The sequence below is a fragment of the Denticeps clupeoides genome, chromosome 18 (assembly GCF_900700375.1).
Source record: "Denticeps clupeoides chromosome 18, fDenClu1.1, whole genome shotgun sequence".
NCBI classification, from domain to species: domain Eukaryota; kingdom Metazoa; phylum Chordata; class Actinopteri; order Clupeiformes; family Denticipitidae; genus Denticeps; species Denticeps clupeoides.
Window position 1 is genome coordinate 11740816 of NC_041724.1, and position 24386 is coordinate 11765201.

Below are 24386 nucleotides of genomic sequence, written 5' to 3' on the forward strand. Positions count from 1 at the left end.
AGACTGTGCTTGTGTCACTAACCCTCATTCTGATCTTATTTTCTGAATAAATTCCATTGTACTTTTTTTTTTTTTTGCATTTTATTCTCACCAGTATGAAAATTTAGCCCCTTCGTTCTCTAGAGATGCAACAAATGCATTACAGTTTTTCCTGAATGCTTAAACACTAACAATGATTCATATAGCACAGTTTGTAATTCTATTAATAGTTATAAAAATATCATATATGTAAAATAATATATAAAAATTATATGATATTGTATTTTATTATAAACCTTATAATAAAATCACTTAAAAGAGAAGCACAAACACTGCTTTGCACTCAGTTTGCACATTTTGCTCTCACAATTCACTGCACATCACTCTTTTAGCAGAACTGTAAACACAACTCACTGCTTTACACACAATTTCGAAATTAGCAACACACTCCTAGTACAACTATACACATTTATGGCTATTATTTAACTGTCGTATGTTAAAACTGTTCTAGATAATTCGTTCACTCTGCAATCAGCATGAGCACTATAAATAAGACACAGGTAATCTTTCAGTGTGGAGAAGTGAGAATTAGAGGAGGGCAAGGAAGAGGACAAAGACAAGAAGCGGGAGGAAGAGGACTAAGGGGTGAATTTAGAGGAAGAGGAGGAGAAGTTGAAGAATAATGAGGAAGGGCCAAAAATCATTTTTGTGGATTAGGCAGGCTTTAATCTCACAAGTAAAATGAGGCGACAAGAACATTATTGGACACTGTGCCATAATCAATGTCCCAGAACAATGTGGTGGTAACATAACTATGTGTGCAGCAATAAGTCAAAATGGTGTTGTTCATCATTATTATTTACTCACAAATGTTCTGAGGGAAGAGCAGACCAGGTATGTCATCATATGGCACAATGTTTGTTTCCCACTCTTTACTGTACTCAACCTCCCGCCTTACACTCCAGTTCTTCTCTGCCTGGCACTGGAAGATCTAGGACTGCCACCCCCATCAACACACGTGACCAGGTATCATACATTTAAGTCAATACAATAAGGTATCCAGAGCGACTTACAATCAGTAGTTACAGGGAAAGTCCCCCCCTGGAGCAATTTAGGGTTAAGTGTCTGGCTCAGGGACACAATGGTAGTAAGTGCAATTTGAACCTGGGTCTTCTGGTTCATAAGCGAGTGTGTTACCCACTAGGATACTACCACCCTAGATTCCATGGTGCTTTGGACTAGTAAATATGTGTTAACCTTTTAACAAACGTTTGAAGAGTTAAGCAAAATTTATTATCTCTTGCCAGAGAAAATAATTTAATATGATTCTGTTTGGTAGATCAGAATCAGAAATGTAGAAAATTAGAACTCTGGGGGCCAGTCACAATGAGATTTTATAAATGTTTTTATATCAGTTGTGACTGTCACTCAATGCACATCTAAACACAGAAAAATGCAGGAAAATCTCCTGTCTGCTCACATTCTCCAACAGCGCTTTTCTTTCAATAATACATGACAGCACCATAGTTCAAGAAGATTTTCAGAACACTAATCTATATAAATAATTTACAACCATCCAACAATACTTATTCTAGCCTTTGTTACTTTTTATTTCATGAAGTAGATGAATGACATGAATTAATTTGGTCCCAGACATACCAGAAAATCCTCCATCATTTTAGATAATGATTGCCCCATCACACGAAAGATTGTATGACAGCAGATCAAACTGAAACAAATCTCAGTTCCTAAAAACCAGCCACTGAAGGCTCATTTATGCTCCTGCTATGAATGAAAATAAGTAAACCTGTTTCATACAATTTAATCATCAATGGCCACATTCTTCAAATTCATTGGAATGGCAGTTAATCAACATAATCATGTTTCAATCGACATAATCAAATATGAAAAAAGTGAAGTTTGCCATTGTTTTATTTATGTTATGTTATTTATTTATTTTTTGCACATTATGAGTTTAGTCAGACTTTATTCTGCATAAATACTTGATTATGATTTGTGAATGAGCACATTAAAACCATGCCATGTACAGGTTGTGCTGGGTGTAACTGTCTGCTGAACATGTGATCTGTCTGGAAATAATGTTTTATATCAGCGTTAAAAAAACAATGGTTGTGCTAAAAAATTTCAAATGTAAAAATAAAAAAACATAATAAAAGTCAGAGAATAAAATGGTTTAAATATGAAAATTGGGCAAAAAAGTAATTCCATGTGTAAAAAAAAAAAAATGTTTATTATATTTAGAATATATATATATATATTTGGACAACTGATAAATAACGAAAGTTCAGCTTTAATATATATAAAAAAGCCCAAAATTGTTTTGCTCTGCTGTGTCTCACGACTCTTTCAGTCAGATTTTAAGATAGGAGATTCATCAAAGTGCTAAGATTGATTATTTTTTGCACAGGTTTCTGCAAAAAGACAGACCAAATGGTTTATTTTCTATTGACATCATATCAGCAGTTTTATGATTAAAACATAGAGTCTGTGCCAAAACTAGACCCCCATGAATCACACAAATAATAATAATAATAATAATATAATAATAATATATAATCAGGATAATCAACTCCAAAATGGGTTAAAAGGGGTATGTTTAGGGACTTGGAGTGGGGAGATTCCTTGCCTATGCTTTGTGTACTAAAACCTTCGTACGTGAAAGTCCTTCAGTGCACACCTCAGCATGGATTATCCTGTTAAAAGGCAGCACAAGATGCCTCCTACATGAGGAAGAATGAGAAGACCACGCTGCCATTTCCTAGATTCCGTGCTATAAAGGTATTAGTGCTGTCAGTTTCTGAGCCAATTTAGATTAGCGCCCTGATCTGATTTCCAGTTATTGTCGGCCTTTGATTTGGGGATTTAGCTGCTTTCACTGTGTTGCTTTGTTCAGATGTTTGCTTTGTCCTTTTATTCCCCTGAAGCTTCCTGTGCCAGCCGAGTGGCGGGAGTCAGGTGTTTTCAGAAGTGGCGCGGTGTGTGTACAGGGTGCCGCCTCCCCCTAAAGCTGCACCGTTAGATGTTGGGGCTCCTCGGTGAGATTTGCTGCAGGCCTTTTTAAATTTTGAATTTCGGTGGAGGTCCCAAAGAGAGCTACACTGGGATGCTTCTCTGGGACGCTTTTATCCATTAATCTCATTTTCTTCATTGTATCTTCCAAAATAATCAGAGAGCCAGATGTTTACCTTGGCTAGGTTATTATCTCTCCCCTGCATTCCCTGTCTAATCCATTCATGAATATCTTACACTTACACAAGCAGACACTAATTCCTGCAATAAATTGTGTCTTATCTATTTGTGTAAAAGTGTAGTTCAATATAGCAGTACAGTCAATTTCAAATGTTCCATCTTGCAAATGAACAAGAAAAAAAAAAGGCCTGAATAAATGAAAGGTGATGCATGTTATGGGGTGACATTTTGCTGGCAGGATTGTGAGCGAGCACCTTTATTCCCTCGTATGAACTCTGTCATGGTGATTCTCCCACACACAAGGCATCAGGGAATGGATGATGGGAAATTAGGCATCATCTCCGAGGAGCAGTGAAGGAGCATTAAATCTGCTTTCTGAGACACATTATGCAGAGACTTTTTTCTTTAAGCACGTTTCAGTATTAACCCTTCATGCCTGGGTGATAAACTCAGTGTGCCAGCAACACAGCACTGCAAAGTCATAAAATGTGTAAATTAAATAAACTTCAGAAAATGAAAGTGTTAGAAATACAATGAAATAACACGTGAGTAAATAAATGAAAAAAAAGAACATTAACATATCTCCAAATCACACTTTTACTGTGATTGCAGCATTTCACAATCTTGGCTTCTCTCAACCACCTTAAGGTTTCCAACAGTCCTAAAGGCTTATGCTGACCAAGGTAAAGTCTGTCTGCTGCGCACATTCTTATCATTTACTCATGATAATAAGTATCTCATGAAGTGGCTTTTGATTATGACAATAGTGAAAGTGAAGTGATTGTCAATGTGACACACTGCAGCACCTTGCAGCGTATCACACTTTGAATTGGCAACATTCTGATTACGGGGCCACAAACATACTAAAAATGTTTCTCCCCATCTTAGTCTCCATAACTGTACTGCTACTATATGGTAAAGCCATACTTTTTACCAACTTAAAAAATAGCCATGTACATAGCCATGTTTGGGGAAAGTAATTTAGCTAATCGCTATACAAGGAACAACCAGTGATGTGAGTGCTGATTGGCTAAATGCAGGTTCCACAAAAGCCATGTAGCTATGGCAATAAAATCAACTGTCCAACTAAGCATTACAGAGGGAATTCTGTTCCCAGGTTTATAGTCTCAGTAAAATACATCAGATATCATTTCCCACTTTTAATTACCATTAAACTGAAGTATATGCAAAAAAACAACAACTCTGCTGTACAAAGACAAATGTTCAGCAGGTGTTTCCACACCATCAGAATTTGAGCCTTTCACTGAGGGTGTGTTTGTGATGCTGACTTGTCTACACTGTGGAAAGCAAGCATTTGCTCTACTTTTAGAGTCACTCTCTGCTTCCTACTGAAATGTGAAAAGGCCCTTCTCTCAACATAGTGCACAGAGATGACAAGTGTCTTCCTTCCCGGGCCTTTATACCCTGGGCTGTGTAAAACAGCCAGTACAGTACTTCTCTATTCTGTCCATCTCCTCTTTTCCATCCTTCCCAAAGCTTCCCCCCCCCCCCCCCCCCCCCCATCCTTATCTACCGAATCCACTCCTACGTGTCACAGACTTTACCACATCCTCAAGCTGCGACATCTGCCTCTTTCGCTCTCTTCCACTTTCTTTTCCATGCTTCAGTTTCTATGCTCTCCTCTTCCTCTCAAACCTTGTTTCATGCTGTCTCCATTTCCAGCCAGCTCTCTGTACTCCTCCCCGAGTCGTTGTCTCCTCACTTTCAGTTTTTTTTTTTTGGTTTCCTCTCTCTAGATTAACTGTCTCTGATGTTTTTTTTTCTATTCTTTCCAATCTCCCTCATTACTCACACTCTGCCATAATGCCATGTCAATAATGCAGGCAATTATCTCTTTGTTAGTCAGCTTTTGTGCTGGCTTCATGTTGAAAGGAGAAGCTGAGAGGCCTTTCTAGGATGATTTTCCCTTGTGTGTAGTCATACATGTGTGTACAAGATCTGTGCAACAAGGTTCTAATCAATATTTCAGTATTGAGCCTCAGTGAACTCAGCCTTCTTCATCATTCACTCCACATAGTTCATGTAATCAATTCAGGCCCATTCATTCATTTGGAGAAAGGTCATTTACCTATGATAATCAAATAAAATGAATCATATTTAGATAATAATAGGAAGTAATTACTGTTTTAGAGAACCAAAAAACATCCTAACACTATTCACTACAATGCTTGTACTATTACATAAAAATAAAATCTAGCACAAAATATCTACCATAGTTAGTCAATTTTGCTATAATGCATATTTAAATCTGAGAGAGACAACTGTGGGAAAGAGGCTCAGATGGCAAATCATCTGATGGTGATATGATTTTGTATCATAAATCCCAGACTGTTTCCAATAATTATACAAATAAAGAAAGAAATAAACATGTTGACTTTATTAAATGCTTCTTTACTTCTGTGGGACTATGATTGACATTGTATTGTTTAAAATCACATTAATGCAAGTGCATATGTATGCACATATTTTTTTGTCTAGGAGCTTCATACTTGAGTTGCCTTGACCTTGCTGATGTGATATCTGCCCACAACTGTTCATTATAGCTAGTGATGAACACTAATGGTGCTGGTGGAGGCACCATCCATGTCATGCCAATCATGTCAAGGCTACGAACTGACCAACTAAGCCACCACCTTCGTTAGTCCTGCATCACCAGCATGGAAAGTTAAAAACAAGAACCAGGAGCTATCAGGGCACATTCCTACAGACAAGGATCAAGCATCTCAGCACAACATTTCTAAACAATTACAGTGTCAAGAGCTGCTATCCCACAGCAGCTGGCACATGTTCTCAAGGTAGCTTTAGGCCATCTGGATAAGCCAAGGAATTAATGAGCTCTGGAAAATGCTGACTGACCTGGAAGCCAAAACAGGCCCAGAAAGTACCAACAACATAAGTGTAGGTGTCACCGTTTAAGACAAGCAAAGCCTTTATATTCACCTCTGTTCAGCCTCCCTACTTGTCCACATTTCCATTTTACAGGCAAACACTACAAGAGCCCAAGATGTTCTGGCAGAAAAAAAATCTAAAGAATAAAATGCCTTTCAAAGGGTATGGACACAGAATGAGCTAGAAATGTACTGATCCAGACAAAGTTCAACTTGGAAACACAATGTTTTATTTGAATTTTAACACATTTTGATGTATTGGTTATGGTTTCGTAGTATTTATGTTATTTGTGGTAGTCTGTCTGTCTGTCTGTCTATCTATCTATTATTATTATTATTATTATTATTATTATTATTATATTAATTAAGGTCTGGTTTATAACACTGCACCAGCTTTCTCTCTTTCACTCATTCTCCACAGGGGAGAAGTAACCTTCACATGACATATACACAGTGTAAGTCATACTGTTTTACAAATGCAGTTTATTACATGAAACCTGAACACTAATACACTAACCTGTAATAAAGGACCAATCATCAAAAGATCAATGTTCCAATTAAAACAGCTAACAGTCTTTCTCAGCTAAGTCCAGAATGTGCAGTTTGATTTTAGAATAGAATCTGTATGTCTATGGAACAGGAACAGCTGGGTAAAAGGTAGAACCTGGATGTTCTTTTTCTGAGATTCATTCTTTCCATTTTGCAAATGGGTTTATCCAAATCTGCAAGGGGGATCGAGTTGGTCTGAGCCAAGGCATGTCACAAGATTTGAAGGTCAATCTTTACAATTCCCGCATGCTAACATTTATTTCTAAGACTAATTTCTCCAATGTGTCTCAAATATGATTTACTTTCTGTAAAATAAAAATGTGATGAACTGGGCTCAGCAACAAAATCATTTGGCAGAGCAGTAACGTCATCAACCTTAACTTGAGCTCTACTGGTAGTAGCCTAGTGGGTAACACACTCGCCTATGAACCAGAAGACCCAGGTTCGAACCCCACTTACTACCATTGTGTCCCTGAGCAAGACACTTTGCTCCAGGGGGGGACTGTCCCTATAACTAATGATTGTAAGTCGCTCTGGATAAGGGCGTCTGATAAATGCTGTAAATGTAAATGTAAACTTGGAAATGGCTGAACTGTCACTGTTTAAAGTAGAGAGTGCATGAGAAGTTGCTGGAAGACTTCCTTCAACCGTGTCTTAATAAACGAGTCAAAGAGAGCTCATAACCTTGACTGCCTCCAGACCCCTGCTGATTCCCGCCTCATCAGGGCACCTGCTCGTCCTCTGCCATCTGTGCCCATCTGCACAATCTGGCGGCGTCACACCCGCCGGGTGTCAATCAGCCAATCACCCGCACACTTGGGACCTGCCCAGTGATGTGACCATGAACAAGCTGCATCTGTATGTGCACCGCGATATGAATGTTTAATGCATTCTTGGACTTGTTTGCACGGTTTTCCAGTCCAGTAACAAAGGCACCAGTTCTGTTTTTCACATATCATAAGCATTCCAGTGTATGTCAAATATAATCAAATCATGTTTATTCTTTTTTTTTAAATAAAAAAATGTAATGAAATTACAAAAACATTCAGGAAAAAGTTACATTTTATAACTTTTTTTTATGTTGTCATGTCCCAGCAGTGGTGGGTCTCGACCATTAGGGGCTGCTAAAGCACACAGAACTGTGAGACAGCTTGTTCATGTGTGCATTTTGACATGGCAGAACCTCCCCTTTAGTCCATAATAATCTTCCTTTGAACTTGCAACTCATATCTTTATGCAATATCACAGTTTATGTAGGGAAAGGGAGAATGGTTTGAACAACAAAATAAAGTCCCAGTTCTGTCCAAAGAATACAGCTAGAATCTAAAAGAATGCTGGCTCCAGTGGACTGTTGGGTCTCCTGTTTTGAATATGCAAAATGCCCCCCCAGAAGTATTATTATTTTCTCTTCATGAAAGTGGATGGATCATAGATTTCCAGTTTAGTGCCAAGTCATCATGCTGCTGCAGATAAGAACATCTTCAGGACTGGCCGTGTTTTGTTCTTGTTTCGGTCAAACAGACGCTTCATTTAAAATACAGTGTCCATTGTGCCAATGAACTCATTGAATGTGGGTGCAGTAATTCATGTCATTTTGCTCGTCGCCAAGCTTTGTGAAGATGCCAGCGAGAATTTACGTTGGGGGTGAAAAAGGTTCTGGCAGCGGTTGGCAATAGTTGTTCTGAAATTGCTCTACTAATGAAAAGAATCACACCACTCCTTTAAAAAAAAAAAAACATTCATTACAGAGAGGTTAAGGGTGCGCCACTCTATTTCCTCCACACAGAAACTGCCTTCTCATCTGGTTCCTCTGTACCAGATGACACCCCTGTTCCCCGCAGGAGGAATTAAAGGAAACGTTATTCCCTGTCCCTGCGGCCTGGCAGAAACCAGCGCTGACGAACTGATGCCATTAAATATGATAATGCGGATAGTTAGAGAAAAAAAAATTATATAGACCCACAGGACCGGGGCAACCTGGCATCCATGCCTGTGTGGCCGAGCAAGAGAGAAAGAGAGAGAGCGCGCTCTGCCTATTGGGCTTTATAACGCTGTGAAATCCCAGAGTCCTTGGTGAGGAGCCATAAAGTGGGATTCATTAGTCTCATTATTACTGTAGAGGATCAGGGTGGAGATAGCGTACTCGTTGCTGAAATGGCCCTCTCCTGCACCCATAAACCCCCTGAATCCATTACCCACTATCTTCACGCTCTCAGTGACAACCCTGTTAAATGCCTGAGTGTGTTTGTGTGCCCTCGCAACAATTTTTGATGTGTTTTCTCCTTAATACGCTGTCTCTGTCCCACCAAATGCCATGTCTAAATCACATTGTGGCTCTCTGCTCCACACTGACTTTAAATAACTGCGTCGATGATTATAGTTTGTCCTACCTGCATTCGTTTTAAATTGTTGTGTGATGAGAGCAGTGCCCTTCTGTTCCAGTAGATTATCCCAAAACACGCACATACACACAAAATAGCAGTAGACTGTTGCAGAGTATGTACAAGAAGTACTGAATGTGTGTGGCTGTGACTGTGGTGCAGCATTCACACACACACACACACACTAGTAACACACTACTCACTAACTCACTAACTGGTCATTTTGACAAAAATCCTCATTTGCGTCCCAGTTTTGTCACCTGAAAGTGTTAAAATGAAGATGTGAGAATGCGAGAATTGTTTCACATAAATAAAACTAAAATGCAGGTGATAAATCTTTGCTGAAAAGAACACATTTAATCAAAAAAGTTTTGTTTCCAGTTATCAACAGTTAATGTCTATTTGGCACTTAAAATATGGTAATGTATGCAGTTAAAAACCCACTGCAGGGATAAATATAATATTTCCCCCCAAAAATTAGTCTTGTTGTAGACACTGTGTAAGGCGTGGCCAACGAATGTAAAGATGAAGATGAAGAGAAAGTAAATAATGAAGAGACAAACGCTCCTTGCTCCTCTCCCTGACAGATATTCTCCTGCCCTTCTTCCTCACTCTTTCTTTCTGTCTTCAGGAGAAACCATCCAGTAAATATTGCATGTGCATGATTCGTCCCCAGTGTGGTGTTTTGTGGTGTTCATTTGAAGAGCTGATTTGGGACTTGAAAAGGTATTCTTGCCACCTGAAGTGCGGGAAAAACATTAACATTTTTTAAAAAGGGGTGGGGGAAAGAAATAAAAAATAGAAAATGCTGCTTTCATTTAACAAAACAGAACCCCCTGGGCTTGACTTTTTTGCCCACTCTCATACAGATCTGTGCGGGGGATGCCAAATGAGGGATGGGGAGATGGGGAGATAAATAGAGCAAATCACAAAGCAACGCTTCTGGGAATATGCCTGGGTTTATAAGGGATTAAGAAAATAAACAATAAATAAAAGTCACAAGCTCTGCGTCTTCAAAATGCCCTAAGTTGGGATTTAAGAAGTACAACTGATTAACGTCGGGAAATCCAGGAAGCATGCCAGCCAATCAGCTTCAAATTGGATTACATATTCCAGCTATATGAAGAGCTAATGTGCCACCTCGGCTCCGGGCTGAGCAGTGGAGACTCCGCTTTTCACCCACAGCCTAATGGGCCCTTTGCATCATCCTGAATATTCATGGGGACAGAAGTGCCACTGGCCCGGAGCTCTGTTTGCTCTTTTGGGAGGTGGGTGTTAATGGAATGTTTAAAAAGTGTTGAGAAGTGTAAAATGCCTGGTGGCTTTGAAGCTTCAAAGTGGGAAATAATATGAAGGCGCGGTTTCTGTTGAGAAAGCTACAGATATCGCTGAGCGTATGAATATAGGTTAAAAATAAATATGTACAGTATTAGCGTTCAGTGGGAAAAAGTTAAGGCAGGAACTAAAATGAATCAACCACACAGGGTGTTTTTCTTTCTACCCTTAGCCTCAAGAACAATGACCAATGACAGTCATCGGCTATTTACCTATTTAATTTCCTCCTTGCAATGTCCACAGGAACTTTTTAATGTACAAATGTGATATGCTTTCATCCACTGCTTCAATCTTCAAGTTTACACAAAGACAGGGCAGAGGTCTAAGTCTGAAAGCTTGGTTGAGATGGCTTTTTCGGATCTCTGCAGCACTGACTGAACAAATTCCTGTACTTGTTGGAATGTTTATTAATTCTAGATATTTCAACATTTTATATTAAAATTATGATGTAATTGCAATATAAAGTACACCAAACCAAGAATGCCCTTGAACACTTTTGATCACACCACTTTTATTTTTTAAAAGCTTGATATATGGAGGCTGACATTTATAACCATCATCGTCAGCTCAGATGAGGCACTTCAATGTTTAAGAGAAAAATGAGTAAAGCGACCGTGGGGGAGATGCGAGAGCACAGTCTCACCTGATGCCTCCCTGGAGCACAGCAATTTAAGAGACTTATGAGAGGCCTTTTGTCATCGGCTATATATGTTCACTCATAAAACACACACACACACACAAACACACACACAAGAACCAAGCAAAGGCCCATCAGTGCGAGCAGGCCACATTAAAAAGAGAGAGACGGCTTCATTAAAGCATATCAGCTTAAGCAGGAAGACGCGGTAAACAAATTGGGCCGCCGTGGAGCTGCAGCAGCCGCATGCCTCCTCAAGGTCACGCTGTGATCTTTCATGCCGAGCAGCACACAATTATGTAAAGGATCCCGGAAAAATGTAGTGTTTACCAAGCAGGGAAACGGGCTGAAGGGAAGAATAAATGGCGGTGACTGATGAGGAGAGAGGCAGCGTGCGCGTAGAAACAAATTAAATAGGAACATTGGGCTGCGTCTTTCAGCAGTCGTTAGGGCAAGGAAAATGGGAATATATTAAGCGTAGAAAAATAAATCTGGACCGAATGTCCCAGTGCGCAGTTCGCCAGCCCACAGCCAATCGAAGCACGTGTGGCTTCGAGCGGCAAGCTAGAGGTCAGGAGGTTTATTTGTGACTTTGACATGTGTTAGCATCAGTGACCTCTAATCACAGTCTGAGAATTAGAACCCGAACCCCACCCAGCCTGAATCATGTGCATGACATTTTTTTTTTGGTGTTGTAATTTTAGACATTAGATGTGTTAATGAATGTCACATTCATTAGCACACTTTCTTTATCAGTTGCTTACTAAATTCAAGAACATTCAGGAAGGGTGCTCATGTGGCTTACTCACGTCTGACCCGAACCTGTAGCTTTGCCAGGCCAAAATCCTAGCCTTCAAGTGAAATATTTTTAAAGCAGTATGATGTCTGGAATCTTTTAAAATGCTATTTAAACCCCAGAGTAAACAGACCCTGCAGTGATGCGCTGTGATGGTAACATGCTGAGGGTCAGCTGAAACGATGCATAAATGTGATTCCACCTGAATAGTAGGTGGATGAAGATGCTGAAGAGCAGGCGAGATAACTTCAAAGTGAAATGTGGAGTACGTTGATATCAACTTAAAAAAATAAAAAAGAAAGAAAAGAAAATGAAGGAACTACAGGGTAATTTCTTATATAGCCCAAAACCACGTACAGTATGTCTCAATGGGCTAATATAGAGCAGATAACGTGACAGATACACAGATTAATACAGAAGTTGGAGAACTCCTGTATACAGAAGTTTTTAGCTTTAGAGCAAGCAAGATATTGCAGCTATTTTCAGAAGTAAGAGAGCAACGTCTAACTTTTGCAATTATGCAGTGCGTGTGCAGGGCAATATGTCACATTGTTTGAAACTCTGATAAGGAAAGAAAGTATCCCTGTCTCACTTATTATTGTCGTTATTTATTATTATTATGTTTTTTCTTTTTTATTTGCGCACACATAGTAATTAAACCAGATAGATAGCTGACCTTCAGGGGAGGCAAACATGAGCACTGATTCACTTTATGGAGGCAATTATGGCTGGATAGCTGAGATGCCTACACACACTCTGACACAAAAATAGACTCCTCTTGAACTCAGTGGTTTACATACACACACACACACACACACACACACACACACATACTGCGTGAGTGTCAGACTTGATATCTTTCCCACCCTCCATCACACTAAGCCAGGTTCCAAAAGCAGTAAAAACTCAGTCTAAAAATAAACACAATGTCCATGTGTTATCATAGCCACACAGTTAATGAAGTCCTGCTTACACTGACGTCTAAATCTGCCCAGACAGATATTTTCTAAACCCATAAAGCACTGGTGAGTCAGTAGAATATACGGTAACATAGCGTAACAAGTAATACTGAAAATGCAATTTTTTCCAAGTAATACACACAACAAAATGTGTCCTCCGCATTTAACCCATCACATGAAAGGCACCTGAGGAGCAGTGTCTGGGGATGGTACCTCAGTGGCACCTTGGCGGTTTCTCTACCGGCTAGGCCACCTCTGCCCCATCATAAATATTATTATCCATAAGAGATTTTTCTAGATATGTCTCACACATAAAATCATAATGGGAAAAGATTAACAATCATAAACCAAATTTATACTTTTTAACGATTAAGGGTTGCCAATCCCTTGCAGTCAATTACAGCTGGAAGTCTGTGATGCATAGACATCACCAGCCGTGGGATTACATCCCTGGCAATGTTCTGCCAGGCCTCTACTGAAACTGATAAGAATTGTGTCGATGTCCCGATATTTATCAAACTAATGCATCCCAACATTCAAAACCCAAAAGAAAAAAGTGCGTCATGCAGAAGTAACAATTGAAATTTGATACACGCTGACACTGATATACTGAGTACAGCCAAACTGTGCCTGCATAATGCATGCTAAGAAGCTACTGTGCTATATTGCGCTTGCAGAGCGACTATTGCATCTTAGGTTATTTGTTGTTGTTTTTAGCCACAAAAGTGGAGTGAAATGAATTCACCAGGGACAGTGCGCCAGCATAAGAGGACTTCTTCCAGAAGCACTTCACTTCCATGTCTGGCTTTCTTGAGGAATCTGCCACTACCAGTGACCTGCTATCAGCTGGGTGTCAGGGGTGTCATTCATTTTAGTGTAATTCATTTTTTTCCCCCTGATTTATAATTGAAAAAATGGAGGACTGAGGATAAACATTCGTCAACAAATTTAACAATATGCTTTGAACTAATTTTTACCAAACACTTTTGAGCCATGGATTTAAATCCTCCAACTCTTGTTGGTACTTTACTTACTGACTCTATACTAAAATACTTTGCTTCTGATTGGCTCATACCTTATTCAGTGACTAACCTAAAACTAACCCTTAGACCCCAGAAAATTACATACATAGGTGTTACAAGTACGGGATGCTTTGTTCATCAAATTCACTGGCACAATATCCTTGTTTTAAGGGACACTTGGCAACCCTACATGGAGGTGAAATATACAATAGAGTATAGTGGATTTAGCGGGTAATGGTTAAGCGTGGGGGTTAAAGGAGGTCGGAAAAGGAGATAATGGCAGAGATGATCTAAATCCATTCTGCCGGGCAGCTTTAGACTAAGGGTGCTAGTCTGGAACTGCTGACTCAACTGAGAGGCACTGAGCACAGCGAATCCTTCCGGAAAGACCTACCCTCCAAGCATGGAAAGGGAGGATTAGTCTTTCCGGATTATGAGGCGTGTCGAGAGTACCCCCACCCATGTTCACATCCTCTCTCTGTCTTGCGCAGAAACGGATGGCAAGAGTTTGAGAGAGAATGCAAAGAAAAAAAAAATTATCTCATTGAAAGCAGGTAATGAGTATTAATGGGAGGGAAAATATTTTAATGAAGGATCATAAAAAACAGGAGTCATGTAAAAAAGAGGACTTTAAACATATGTTAGTTTCCCGCTGTAATCATTTTCAGATGACATTTTAGCCATTTAAATATATTGAAACTATGCTATTATTAGATTAACCTATTGCAGAACTAAACGTGAGAGGGTTAATCTGTGTGAAAATCACTAGCTTCATACCATAACAGGGCACAGGAGCTGTTCAGAGAAGAAATTGAACATTGATTTATATTTTGCTCACTGTTTACCTGTCAAGTGCACTAATTTACAGTTACACAGATAGTAATGAAAGGTGTTACATCGGTGTCAAAACTCACTTTGGAAAAAGAGCTGGAGCTGACAAATGACTGTCAAAATTAGCTGGTCACCATGGAAACACCAATGGTGTTTCTCTGCATATCACCTGAATAGAAAGACCTGAACTGGCATGAGCCTCTGTAGCCTGATGCATATGTCTATTTACCTATATTATATCTTATAAACATACTAAAGGATTTTCATACCTGTCAATCAACTGGAAGGTTGTTTGAAATGTGGGGACCATTGAAACTAAATATTGCCTACCCATATTTCAATGTCAATACCCTGGCACCTGACAGACATATATTGCATGTATATTTTCAGATGCTTGTCCATGAAGTGGTTTTAAAAAACATATTTTCTGGAGCTAAAAGGCAGCCAATCAAGGCCTTCGGGTTTTCCTCTTGGTCTTGTTTTAAATGACCTGCAACTTATTAGGGTCTCCTTAGGTACACCAGTGAAGAGAGCATTGTGTTTGGCAAGTGTGTTAATAACACCCTGCTCATGATAAAAGCATGCATCACCCATATTATATGTGTATACTTAGGTATAAATATGCAATTGTATGGGGTTGCATTACAAAGATTAAGTAAATGCATGGGAGAAAGCCACTGTGCTGCAGGCCTCATGAGGGCATGTCAAAAGCAAAGAAACAATGAATAAATAAATAAGGCATATTGATAAAGAAAGAAAGGAATAAAGAGGTGGTGTAAAATAAAGACAGATGTAAAAACATGTAATTAAAGTAGACTGTGATCTAAATGAGGGTGATAAGTATTCTCAGGCCTGTTCTGGGTATTGCTTTTCTCTTATAGGTTTCTGAGAACTGTGAGCCGCCAGCCAAACCACTAATCTAATGCGCTAACATCATTACTGAAGCCTAAGCTTTGATCTCTCGCCCACTGTCTCACTCTCTCACTCTCCAGCACCGTGGCTGCTGCTTTATTATTGGATGCTCTGAGTGGAATTGGACTTTCAACACATATACACCCAGGTGCATCAGCATGCCAGGGTACTGTATTACACGCTGCCTATGGTAATAAACATAACCTCAACTCATGTCTCACTTCTGTTGGACTCAAAAACGGTGACTTCAGCATCATGCTTTGCCCCCCAGGTCATGTGACTAATCACGTATGGTTCCCTAATAAAGTCGAAATTACATTTACATTTATGGCATTTAGCTGAACGCTTATCCAGAGCTAAATACTAACAATCATAATAGGGTATAAATCAATTTCAAAATACTGTTAATACTGTTTTTACTGTTATATGGCGGGCAAATGCAACCTTTTTGTTTTAATCATCCTTGGAAAAAAAAGGAAGCGGATATCTTATATTGTTATTAAAAACAAGATACGTATAATTTCAGTTTTATAAGGAATCATACAGCCAACATACACACAATGCACACAGACACAGAGAGAGAGAGTGAGAGAGAGAGAACAGACGTACATTATCTAGGCCTGGATTCAACTTTTCTTCACCACCATCTGCAACATTCTCTGTATTCTGCTGGTTCCATTCGTTACCATGACAATTGCAGTTTATCAACAAGCCTTTTCTCTGACAAGATGAAAAGCCCAAGCAGACTGTATGTTTTCTTCATTACAGTAATGATCTGCACACTGCTCCAACAAACTTTGCCCTGGCTTCACTGGCACCATTGTTGGCATCAACACTCACCGTCATCTTCCATTCGCCACTTTGGCGCCACCGAGCGGCTGTTGGACCCCAGATCTACATGTCTCCCAGGCCGGGCCTCCGTCCCTGCAGGAGAGAGAGAGATAGATGAAAAAAAAAAACAGAAAAGAAACATTCACATCTGGCAGACATCCGTCTAGGACAGGGTAAACTCCAGAACCTCATTATCTACGCTCCACATTCAGCGTTCTGTAATAGAACTTCAAAGAGCTGACGACCCCGCTGCACCGCAAGCTTGAGATGAGGCCAGGAAGCTTGCGAGCCAAATTTCCTGAGGTGCATCTACAGAAACTGACACAAGTATAACCCGGCGCTGTATCACCATCACACACACAGGCACACAAATGCTCCATTAAACGCCCGTAGAGTAGATCCTTGAGAGGGCATATATTCCAGGCCGGGGTGTTGGCGAGGTGGCATTAACGACTTATGGTGATTTAATCTCCTAATTCACTTGGCCTGGGATATTTATTGCAGCAAAGTTTTTTCCCTTCTCCTGTTTTTACGAGTCTCTGACAGACTTTTATTCTCCATTCTCCGCTCATCTCTCTGGGTGGTGAGTAAAAGCCAGCTGGATTTATGACCCCCAACAATCGAGGTGAGGCCACCTTAGACCCAAGAGAAGAAAGGGACGACACAAACAGAAAGGAAAAGGGATGCTAGCTGAGTAAAGGAGCAGGATGGAGATAGTGAGTTTTCACAACAGACCCATCTGTTCCTAATGCCCTCTTCCTTTTTGCATTTTTTCTCTGTTCCTTCCCACCTCTCTCTCTCTCCTCTCTCTTTCTCACTCTCCCTTTCTTTCTCTGCACATAGTCTGCTGTCACTCCGTACTGGGCTTGGGGCCTGCAGTATGCAGTCTGGCTGCCAAAAAAGCATACATGGGGTACTAATTCCCCCAAACACTTACTCATTACTCAGTGAGGGAGGGGTGGGGACGAAACCAATTAATGCAGCCCTGTGCTTGGGCTCGTCTTCTGTCTCTTTACAACCATGGGCACAGAGCTGGGCGAAATGAGCTTGTCCCAAAATCGATTTTGTGGTTAATTCTGACTGCGGGTTCTGCAGCGACTGCAGCACCTTTCTGATTTACAACCAGACGCAGCAGTGCAACGCGTTCATTGAAGCCATCGTACAGCCCTAGAGTGTTGTCTCCAACAGCAGCGGCAATTCAGTTCTGGAGAAGCTGTCTGCATGCGTCTAGCACTGCTGGGTCCATCAAAAATGACACAAGCCTGAAAGATATTTCAGACCCTCCTGTGCAACAGCGGCGCCGAAATTAAGATGATTCCTCTGCTGTTTGTGTGGCTGAGATTTATATGTAGATCAATAAAACAGTACTTGCATTTAGCCAATTCTGAAATATGTTGGTTTATCACTAACTGAAGCAAAGCATTTATTAAATATGAATAATTATTTTGTTGTGCTGAATGCCAATTTAATGCAAGTTGAATGCAAGGTCACAATCCTAATATAGGTATGGCACTCCTTAATTACTAAATGGTGCAATAATTTAAAGACGAATTGAAAAGGCTGGGATTAAATAAGACCACGGCTTGCTTGTAGTGTGGATTTGTGTGTCTACTATATTTCCTATATAGTTGATTGAAATATATAAGACAATGCATAAAGGGTAATTAAAAATATAACTGCAAGGTGACACCCCTTTCAGAGGGAAAAAAGAAAAATGGTCTATAGTTAGGCCAATGTGTAAAATGTACAACATGCACAGTGAGAAATATTCAGTTGAAGAACTTTTGATCTATATATTTGTGCTGTCAAAGTTAACGAGCTAACGCTTACAACGATAACAACTAATGATAAAGCTGTTAATGCACATAAATCATATAAGCCGACCCTAGTATAAGAACAACTATATTAGATTTAGTTACGCCACGTGTGTCTGGATTTATTTTGTATAGATGTATGGGAAAAAATATAGATGTATGGGAAAGGCCATGGGAAATATGGAGTGACCCTAGCGCATTGGTTGCTGCTGGTGTTGACTACAGGAGAGAGGTGCACAAACATGAAATGAGATATTTCTTTTGCTTCATTCCTGTTTCATTTAATGTGTCTCTGGGCCGTTGATAAATTCCTATTTGCTTTATTGTCTTTATTTATTATGTATTTATTTGCTCCAGTCTGTGTCGCCTCCTCCCATCACGCTCCTCTCACCTGCTGCGCCGCCTGGCCGGCTACAGGGGTGAGTTGCTGTTGATTCTCATGAGCCGTTTATCTCAGCAGCAGCACGACAAGCAACAGATCACATCACGTCTCTCAGCGCTTGGCCTTCAAATTATTTTCAGCCTGTTCAAGCATATGCAGCATACATAGAGCAGCTTCAGTCACCACTTAGAACCAATGCAACCAACAAAAGCCATTTTTATGGCTCCATTGCCAGCAAACAGCAGCCTCCTTCATGCCACAAATCATAGCGCTAACACCCAGCACAGGCTGCAGCCAATGGCGAGAGGCGTATTGGGGGAACTGATAAGGTGTTAAAACTTTTGCTTTTTGCCGTCCCTGTGGCCCAAAGAAACAGAAACAGCTTAACAGTGGAGAAGCAAGGTTTCTTCGCCTAGGCAGCGAGAGGGTGGCACACAACTGTAACAGCTCACCAAGTAACATTAAATTGACAAAGCACAAGAATAACCTGCTACGTACTTCATATACTGCCGTATTGTACGGTCGCTGGGATGATAATGCTCTTACAGTGATTGTCAAAATAAAGGTGTTAATCATTGTGATTAATTATAAACAGTTTTTAGCTGCACTATCTGAACAACCAAAAGCATTTGCATTACATTTTACGTTTAAGTTAGAGTGTTTCTTTAAACAAAAATGACCAGCTCATTTTTTTTGTCATATGAGCCTCTGTCATGATATAGTCTGGAAGGGGTTACTCCGGGTTCATGTTGGTCCTGTGTTATTATGTCTCCTGATCATGTTCACCTGTGTCTGACTGTATAAAGCTGCCCTGTTCGTGTCTGTTCACCGTCGGGTCATTGTTACTTGTTACTGGATGTATTCCCTGTCCTGTTCCTCACGTATTAAACCCCTGTTTCGTGAAGTCCTACGTATGCGTCCGTCATCGTCATGTCCAGCCATCATTCCAGATCACCTGCCTTGCCATGTCAAACCAGCATGACAGCCCCTTTCCCAAACATAAGTATTAACTTTCTGTAAACTTTTTGTGTACATATTTGGTGTGAAGTCTTTTTCAATTTATTAAATCCATACTTTAGTGCTGTCTGTGTTTCCAGTACAGTCTTTCAACATTTCACACTTGAAAGTCTCACCTCTTCAAAGAAAAGCCTGGTCTGATATGTGATGTTTGATGTCTGGATCAGGGTGTGTATGAGTTCAGAGCAGATGACCCAGTGATAATACAATTAGTTGGTGTAACATGAGTCATGACCTACAATACATTCATCTGCTTCAGAATGCAACTTGACCTTCAGCATCTTCGAAGAGCTGTCAGCAATGAAATAAAAAACCTACATTTACAGGGGCAGACAGTAGTGGGTTCAAACTCTGATGCAGGATGCTTTAATTTCATTAAGTGCTGTTTAGATTTCCAATTTGAAGATGTGGTCATCTGGTCTGAGTGACGGTCTCAATCACTGTAGTGAAGGAAGAAAGCAACGGCCGAACCCATGCTATAGGACCTGGCTCTCCAGGGTACTAAACATCATTGGTCTGGCGGTCAGAGCGCACTCTAAACTGTAGTGATGGCCCTCCATAGAATTGCCCATTCACTCCACACACACAGGCGGCCCTGACCTTCCGTTTCACATCCCAGGGTGCACTACACACCAGCCTGGCTATTTTGTGTTGTGGTCAAGTTATATCATTAGTAATTAATTGTGATTAATCGACATTAGATCACAAGATTAAATCTTGTTATAATTCATATTTAAAATTATGATAAAGACAAGTGTGGGAAAGAAAGATAAAATGTTATTTTTAACCATCCTTCTTGAATTCAGTTATATTCAGCATATTCAGCATTTCTCAAATTCGGAGAATCAGCAGGGTTAGTGAATTATCGACTTACTTTCCTGAATGCTGACCGAATGTTAACTTCAAACAGGATTTTACAGATTTGCAGCGAGGGACTCGCTTTATTATTTTTATTGCATTTCTGATGCGACTGTAATAAACGAGCAATGCAAGCCACAGGCTCTACAATTCACACTGGTCAAACAGACAAAATCCATCTGAGAACTGTGGGAAATATGTATTCATTTGATTAATGGTAGACTGGGTTCTCAACGTGGCCTATTGAAAGGTGCCGTGTTGAGGATACAGGGTGCAATGCGGATTTTTGTTTTTTTGTTGAGTAACACAAATAGGAGAAAAAGTGAGAGCGTGAGAAGGGAAAATAGTGTGAGAAGGTCCTGCATATTTGCCTGGATGGCTCTGTGTTTCCATTGCCCAGTAAATGGAAAACAGTCACGTAAATGTCAGGACATGGCTGACATTTTAATAGTTACACAGCACCCTGTGAAATTGTACATTACAGTAAGGCGGTTCAGAAAGTGAATGGGGGAGCTGGTATCTAACTCAATATTAGAGAGGGGGAAACAGGAAAAATAGAAAGAAACAAAGACCTGCCAGACTCCAGTGTGTGAGAAGACCCATCACTGGGGCAGTGGTGGCCTAGTGGTTAAGGAAGCGGCCCCCTAATCAGAAGGTGAGAATTAACGCAAAAGAAAAAAAACGCTGCTATATAATTTACTTACTGAAATCTATAGCCACATATGTGTGTATGTAAAGTAAAGTGAAGTGATTGTCACATGTGATACACAGCAGCACAGCACACGGTGCACACAGTGAAATTTGTCCTCTGCATTTAACCCATCACCCTGAGTGAGCAGTGGGCAGCCATGACAGGCGCCTGGGGAGCAGTGTGTGGGGACGGTGCTTTGCTTAGTGGCACCTCAGTGGCACCTTGGCGGATCGGGATTCGAACCGGCAACCTTCTGATTACGGGGCCGCTTCCTTAACTGCTAGGCCACCACTGCCCCCAGTGGGTCTGTGGGTGTGTGCAGGGTGGGTGCTGATATATAATGCTAGATGCTATCACGGATGCGTGTCCATGCCCTGCTGGAGAAAACATAGATGTGAATCTATTATCTGTGCGTAAGATCTGCACTCAGAGCAGCACCGTGCTTTAAAGCCACTCCAAAATAATCACCCATCCCACTAGATATGGTAATATGGCAATATATGTAGTATAGGTGATATCATTAGCTTACATGATCAATATCCACTATATGTGATTGAGGGAGTGTGAGCAGAGGTAAGTGAAGGTGCTTTATAAAATGTTCAGCATTTTACTAATAATTACATTATTTTCTTGTCAAACACAATGAAAGGAGATAAATATCTTTCTGCCACTGGGACGCATTTGCAGGCATGCTTGGAGCGAGGGGACAAGCCATCATACGGGGTGTAGACACTGGACGAGCTGGGGAGGAGGAGGACCGGTGGCGTTCGGTCGGGGAGAGGGAGGCCGGAGGTGAGTTGGAATGGGAGTGTAGCCGTGGACATGCCGCAGCGCGGCGGGAACTCGGCTCCATGGGGGGGTAGCAGGGAAGGAGGCTAAACAAACGTCGTAACAAAGGGGGCAGGCAAGGCTCGAGGTCAGGGACAGGCAAAGGTCGTGGTCGTAGATTTTAATCAGCTGGGCGTGGGTAAATAAGGCTAGCGTCTCTGGGAATTAATTCAACTCAAAGAGCGGGCAGCGTCTCCTCTGGGTCACCTGACTTTTATACTCGGCTCTGCCTGCTCTCATTCCTGCTTCCAGATTGTTATCTCCCTGGCTGGTTTGGTGCTCTCTGGTGGGCTAGTGGGCCGTGACAGCTTCAGATGCACAAATTACAATTTGGAGAGATGTGATGTTTCTGCAAACAGACTGTACTGTTGATGTAAACCAAGACCATAGGGATAGAATGAGCTGTATAAAATGATCTTTTAGAGACATTTAGAGATATTTCATTCCAAAAATGCGAACCCTGGGATCTACCCATCCCTGAACTTCATTGTTGAAAACCTGCACTACCACCAAAAGTTACTTAGGAATGATTTGCTCCACAACAGACAGAATATGTTCAGAAGGTAGTACTGTATTTTTGATAAAAGGAACTAAACTGTGTTCTAAAGTCTTTTCAAAAGATGTCCTTGCATTAATTTTATTATCTAACAGTTTATTTCAGGATCACAGCAACCTTAGTTATTCCATTAAATGAGCTTGATCTTAATGGGATTATATTTATGAGGTACAGTCAGTCTGCATGTTCACACGACCATGCAGTTTATTCATCATGATCTGCTTTGTAATTAGTTACCAACCAGTTTCTAAACCATTTAGAAAAGTTCATAATCTTACTTACTAATAATTACATTACTTTCTTGTTTTCAATACAACAGAAGGGGATAAATATCACAAAAGCCCCACTGGGCCAATCATGGGAGAAACATCATTCTAATTACCACCGCATGACAACCAAAATGATGTAGATTTTAAAAAATCCATACGCCATCATACATCTGACTTTTAGGTAGAGCACACCACAGTGTAACTGAGTCTGCAATCAATGGAGAGCCCTGGAGACTAATCGAGATTTAAGAGATTGACTTAAAGGCCAATCAGAGGCCCTTAATGAATGGCTGCACCCAGCCAGCAGGACAAAGAATGACTTTGACCAATCGGCTCCAATGACCATCACACCATGGGGGAATGGAGCATGTAGAGACTCTCAGATACATCCGTTCAATAAGTGTTGAGCAATTAATTAAGTGGTTTCAAAGGGAGAATGAGACCTAAACCCTCTAAAGTCTTTGAAACTATCTATTTACCAACTGTGAGATTTTCAGACAAACCAGTGTTTCATCTTAATGCCAATGAACAGGCCACAGACAAGGCCATGCACAGTATAGCCACATAATTTGCTGTTCACAGTGAAATCACAGTGAAAATCAGCTAGGTTTTGCTATATAAGAAATGCAGTGCTTGACAAATGGTCAGAAGACCTTAATGGGACAAAAGGGATGACTTTGAGAATGGCTGTTACAATTTAAACATAATTTGTGTTCAATAATTATCGTGAAAAGAAAATATGTTTCATTGTTTCTTTTATTTTCTTTTGCACAAGGTCACTTTTCACTCAGGTAATTTCCTGAAAGGGTTGGATCAAATGGGGAAATAGTCTTCCTGATGCAATCTTTACTATTACTATCCATCATATCACCCATTATATAAGTTTAAACTGCTGCATAATATAAAACAGTAAAGTTGGAACTAGGCAGCATGACATACTGTAAATGACATACACAAAATGACTGCTGTCTCTGCTGATATAGACATATCTCCAGCTCTAATTGGACAGACCGTCTGACAAGATTCCCCTACGCCCATGCCAAAGATTTCAAATGCTATAATGCTTGCTCTGATTAGTTTAGACACATGAGTGTTCACTATAGTATCAACTTCATCTACAAGAGGTTTGGACTGCAACCCTTCCCAACGGTAAAGCCTTCAACTCGCTGTTCACAGACAGTCATTTACATGAAATATGGCATATTTTTGCAAAGTAAACTATTCCACAGGCCATGATGACCTCAGTCGTGACCATGGTTGCAGTGTATGACAGTTGCCTGCATAATCTTGAGAAACAAACCACAACAGAATGTCTCAATCAAAACAAGCCATTTATTTTTAATTACCACTGACCTTCATAGGCTGTCAAATGTGTTGTCTGGCCCACAACTTTTTTTACGGCTGCAGAACAGCCATACCTCAATTATGATAATTACACATGAAAGGTAGTAATTATATACAGTAATTATACTGCACGTATATCATTTTAGTTGCAAACATGAACACTTACGATGCGCAGCTGTCTAAAAGAGAATGAATATTTCTGACTCATTTCTTCCTTTCTGACCTGCTGTAACTTTCATATTTGGTCATAAATCGTGCTACATATTTTACTACTTG

General features: G+C 40.4%; 1 protein-coding gene across 3 annotated transcripts in view; it reads right to left on the reverse strand.

The window, feature by feature from the left end:
- Window positions 1–24386, reverse strand: part of spock1 (SPARC (osteonectin), cwcv and kazal like domains proteoglycan 1) — a 175236-nt gene that overhangs the window by 51290 nt on the left and 99560 nt on the right. For 2 of the 3 annotated variants that reach the window (XM_028959788.1, XM_028959787.1), the window contains one exon: window positions 16361–16444. In XM_028959788.1, the coding sequence (XP_028815621.1) occupies window positions 16361–16444 (84 nt within the window). Of the gene's footprint in view, window positions 1–16360; window positions 16445–16538; window positions 16563–24386 lie in introns of those variants that run through there. The other variant, XM_028959789.1, reaches the window with a different exon arrangement.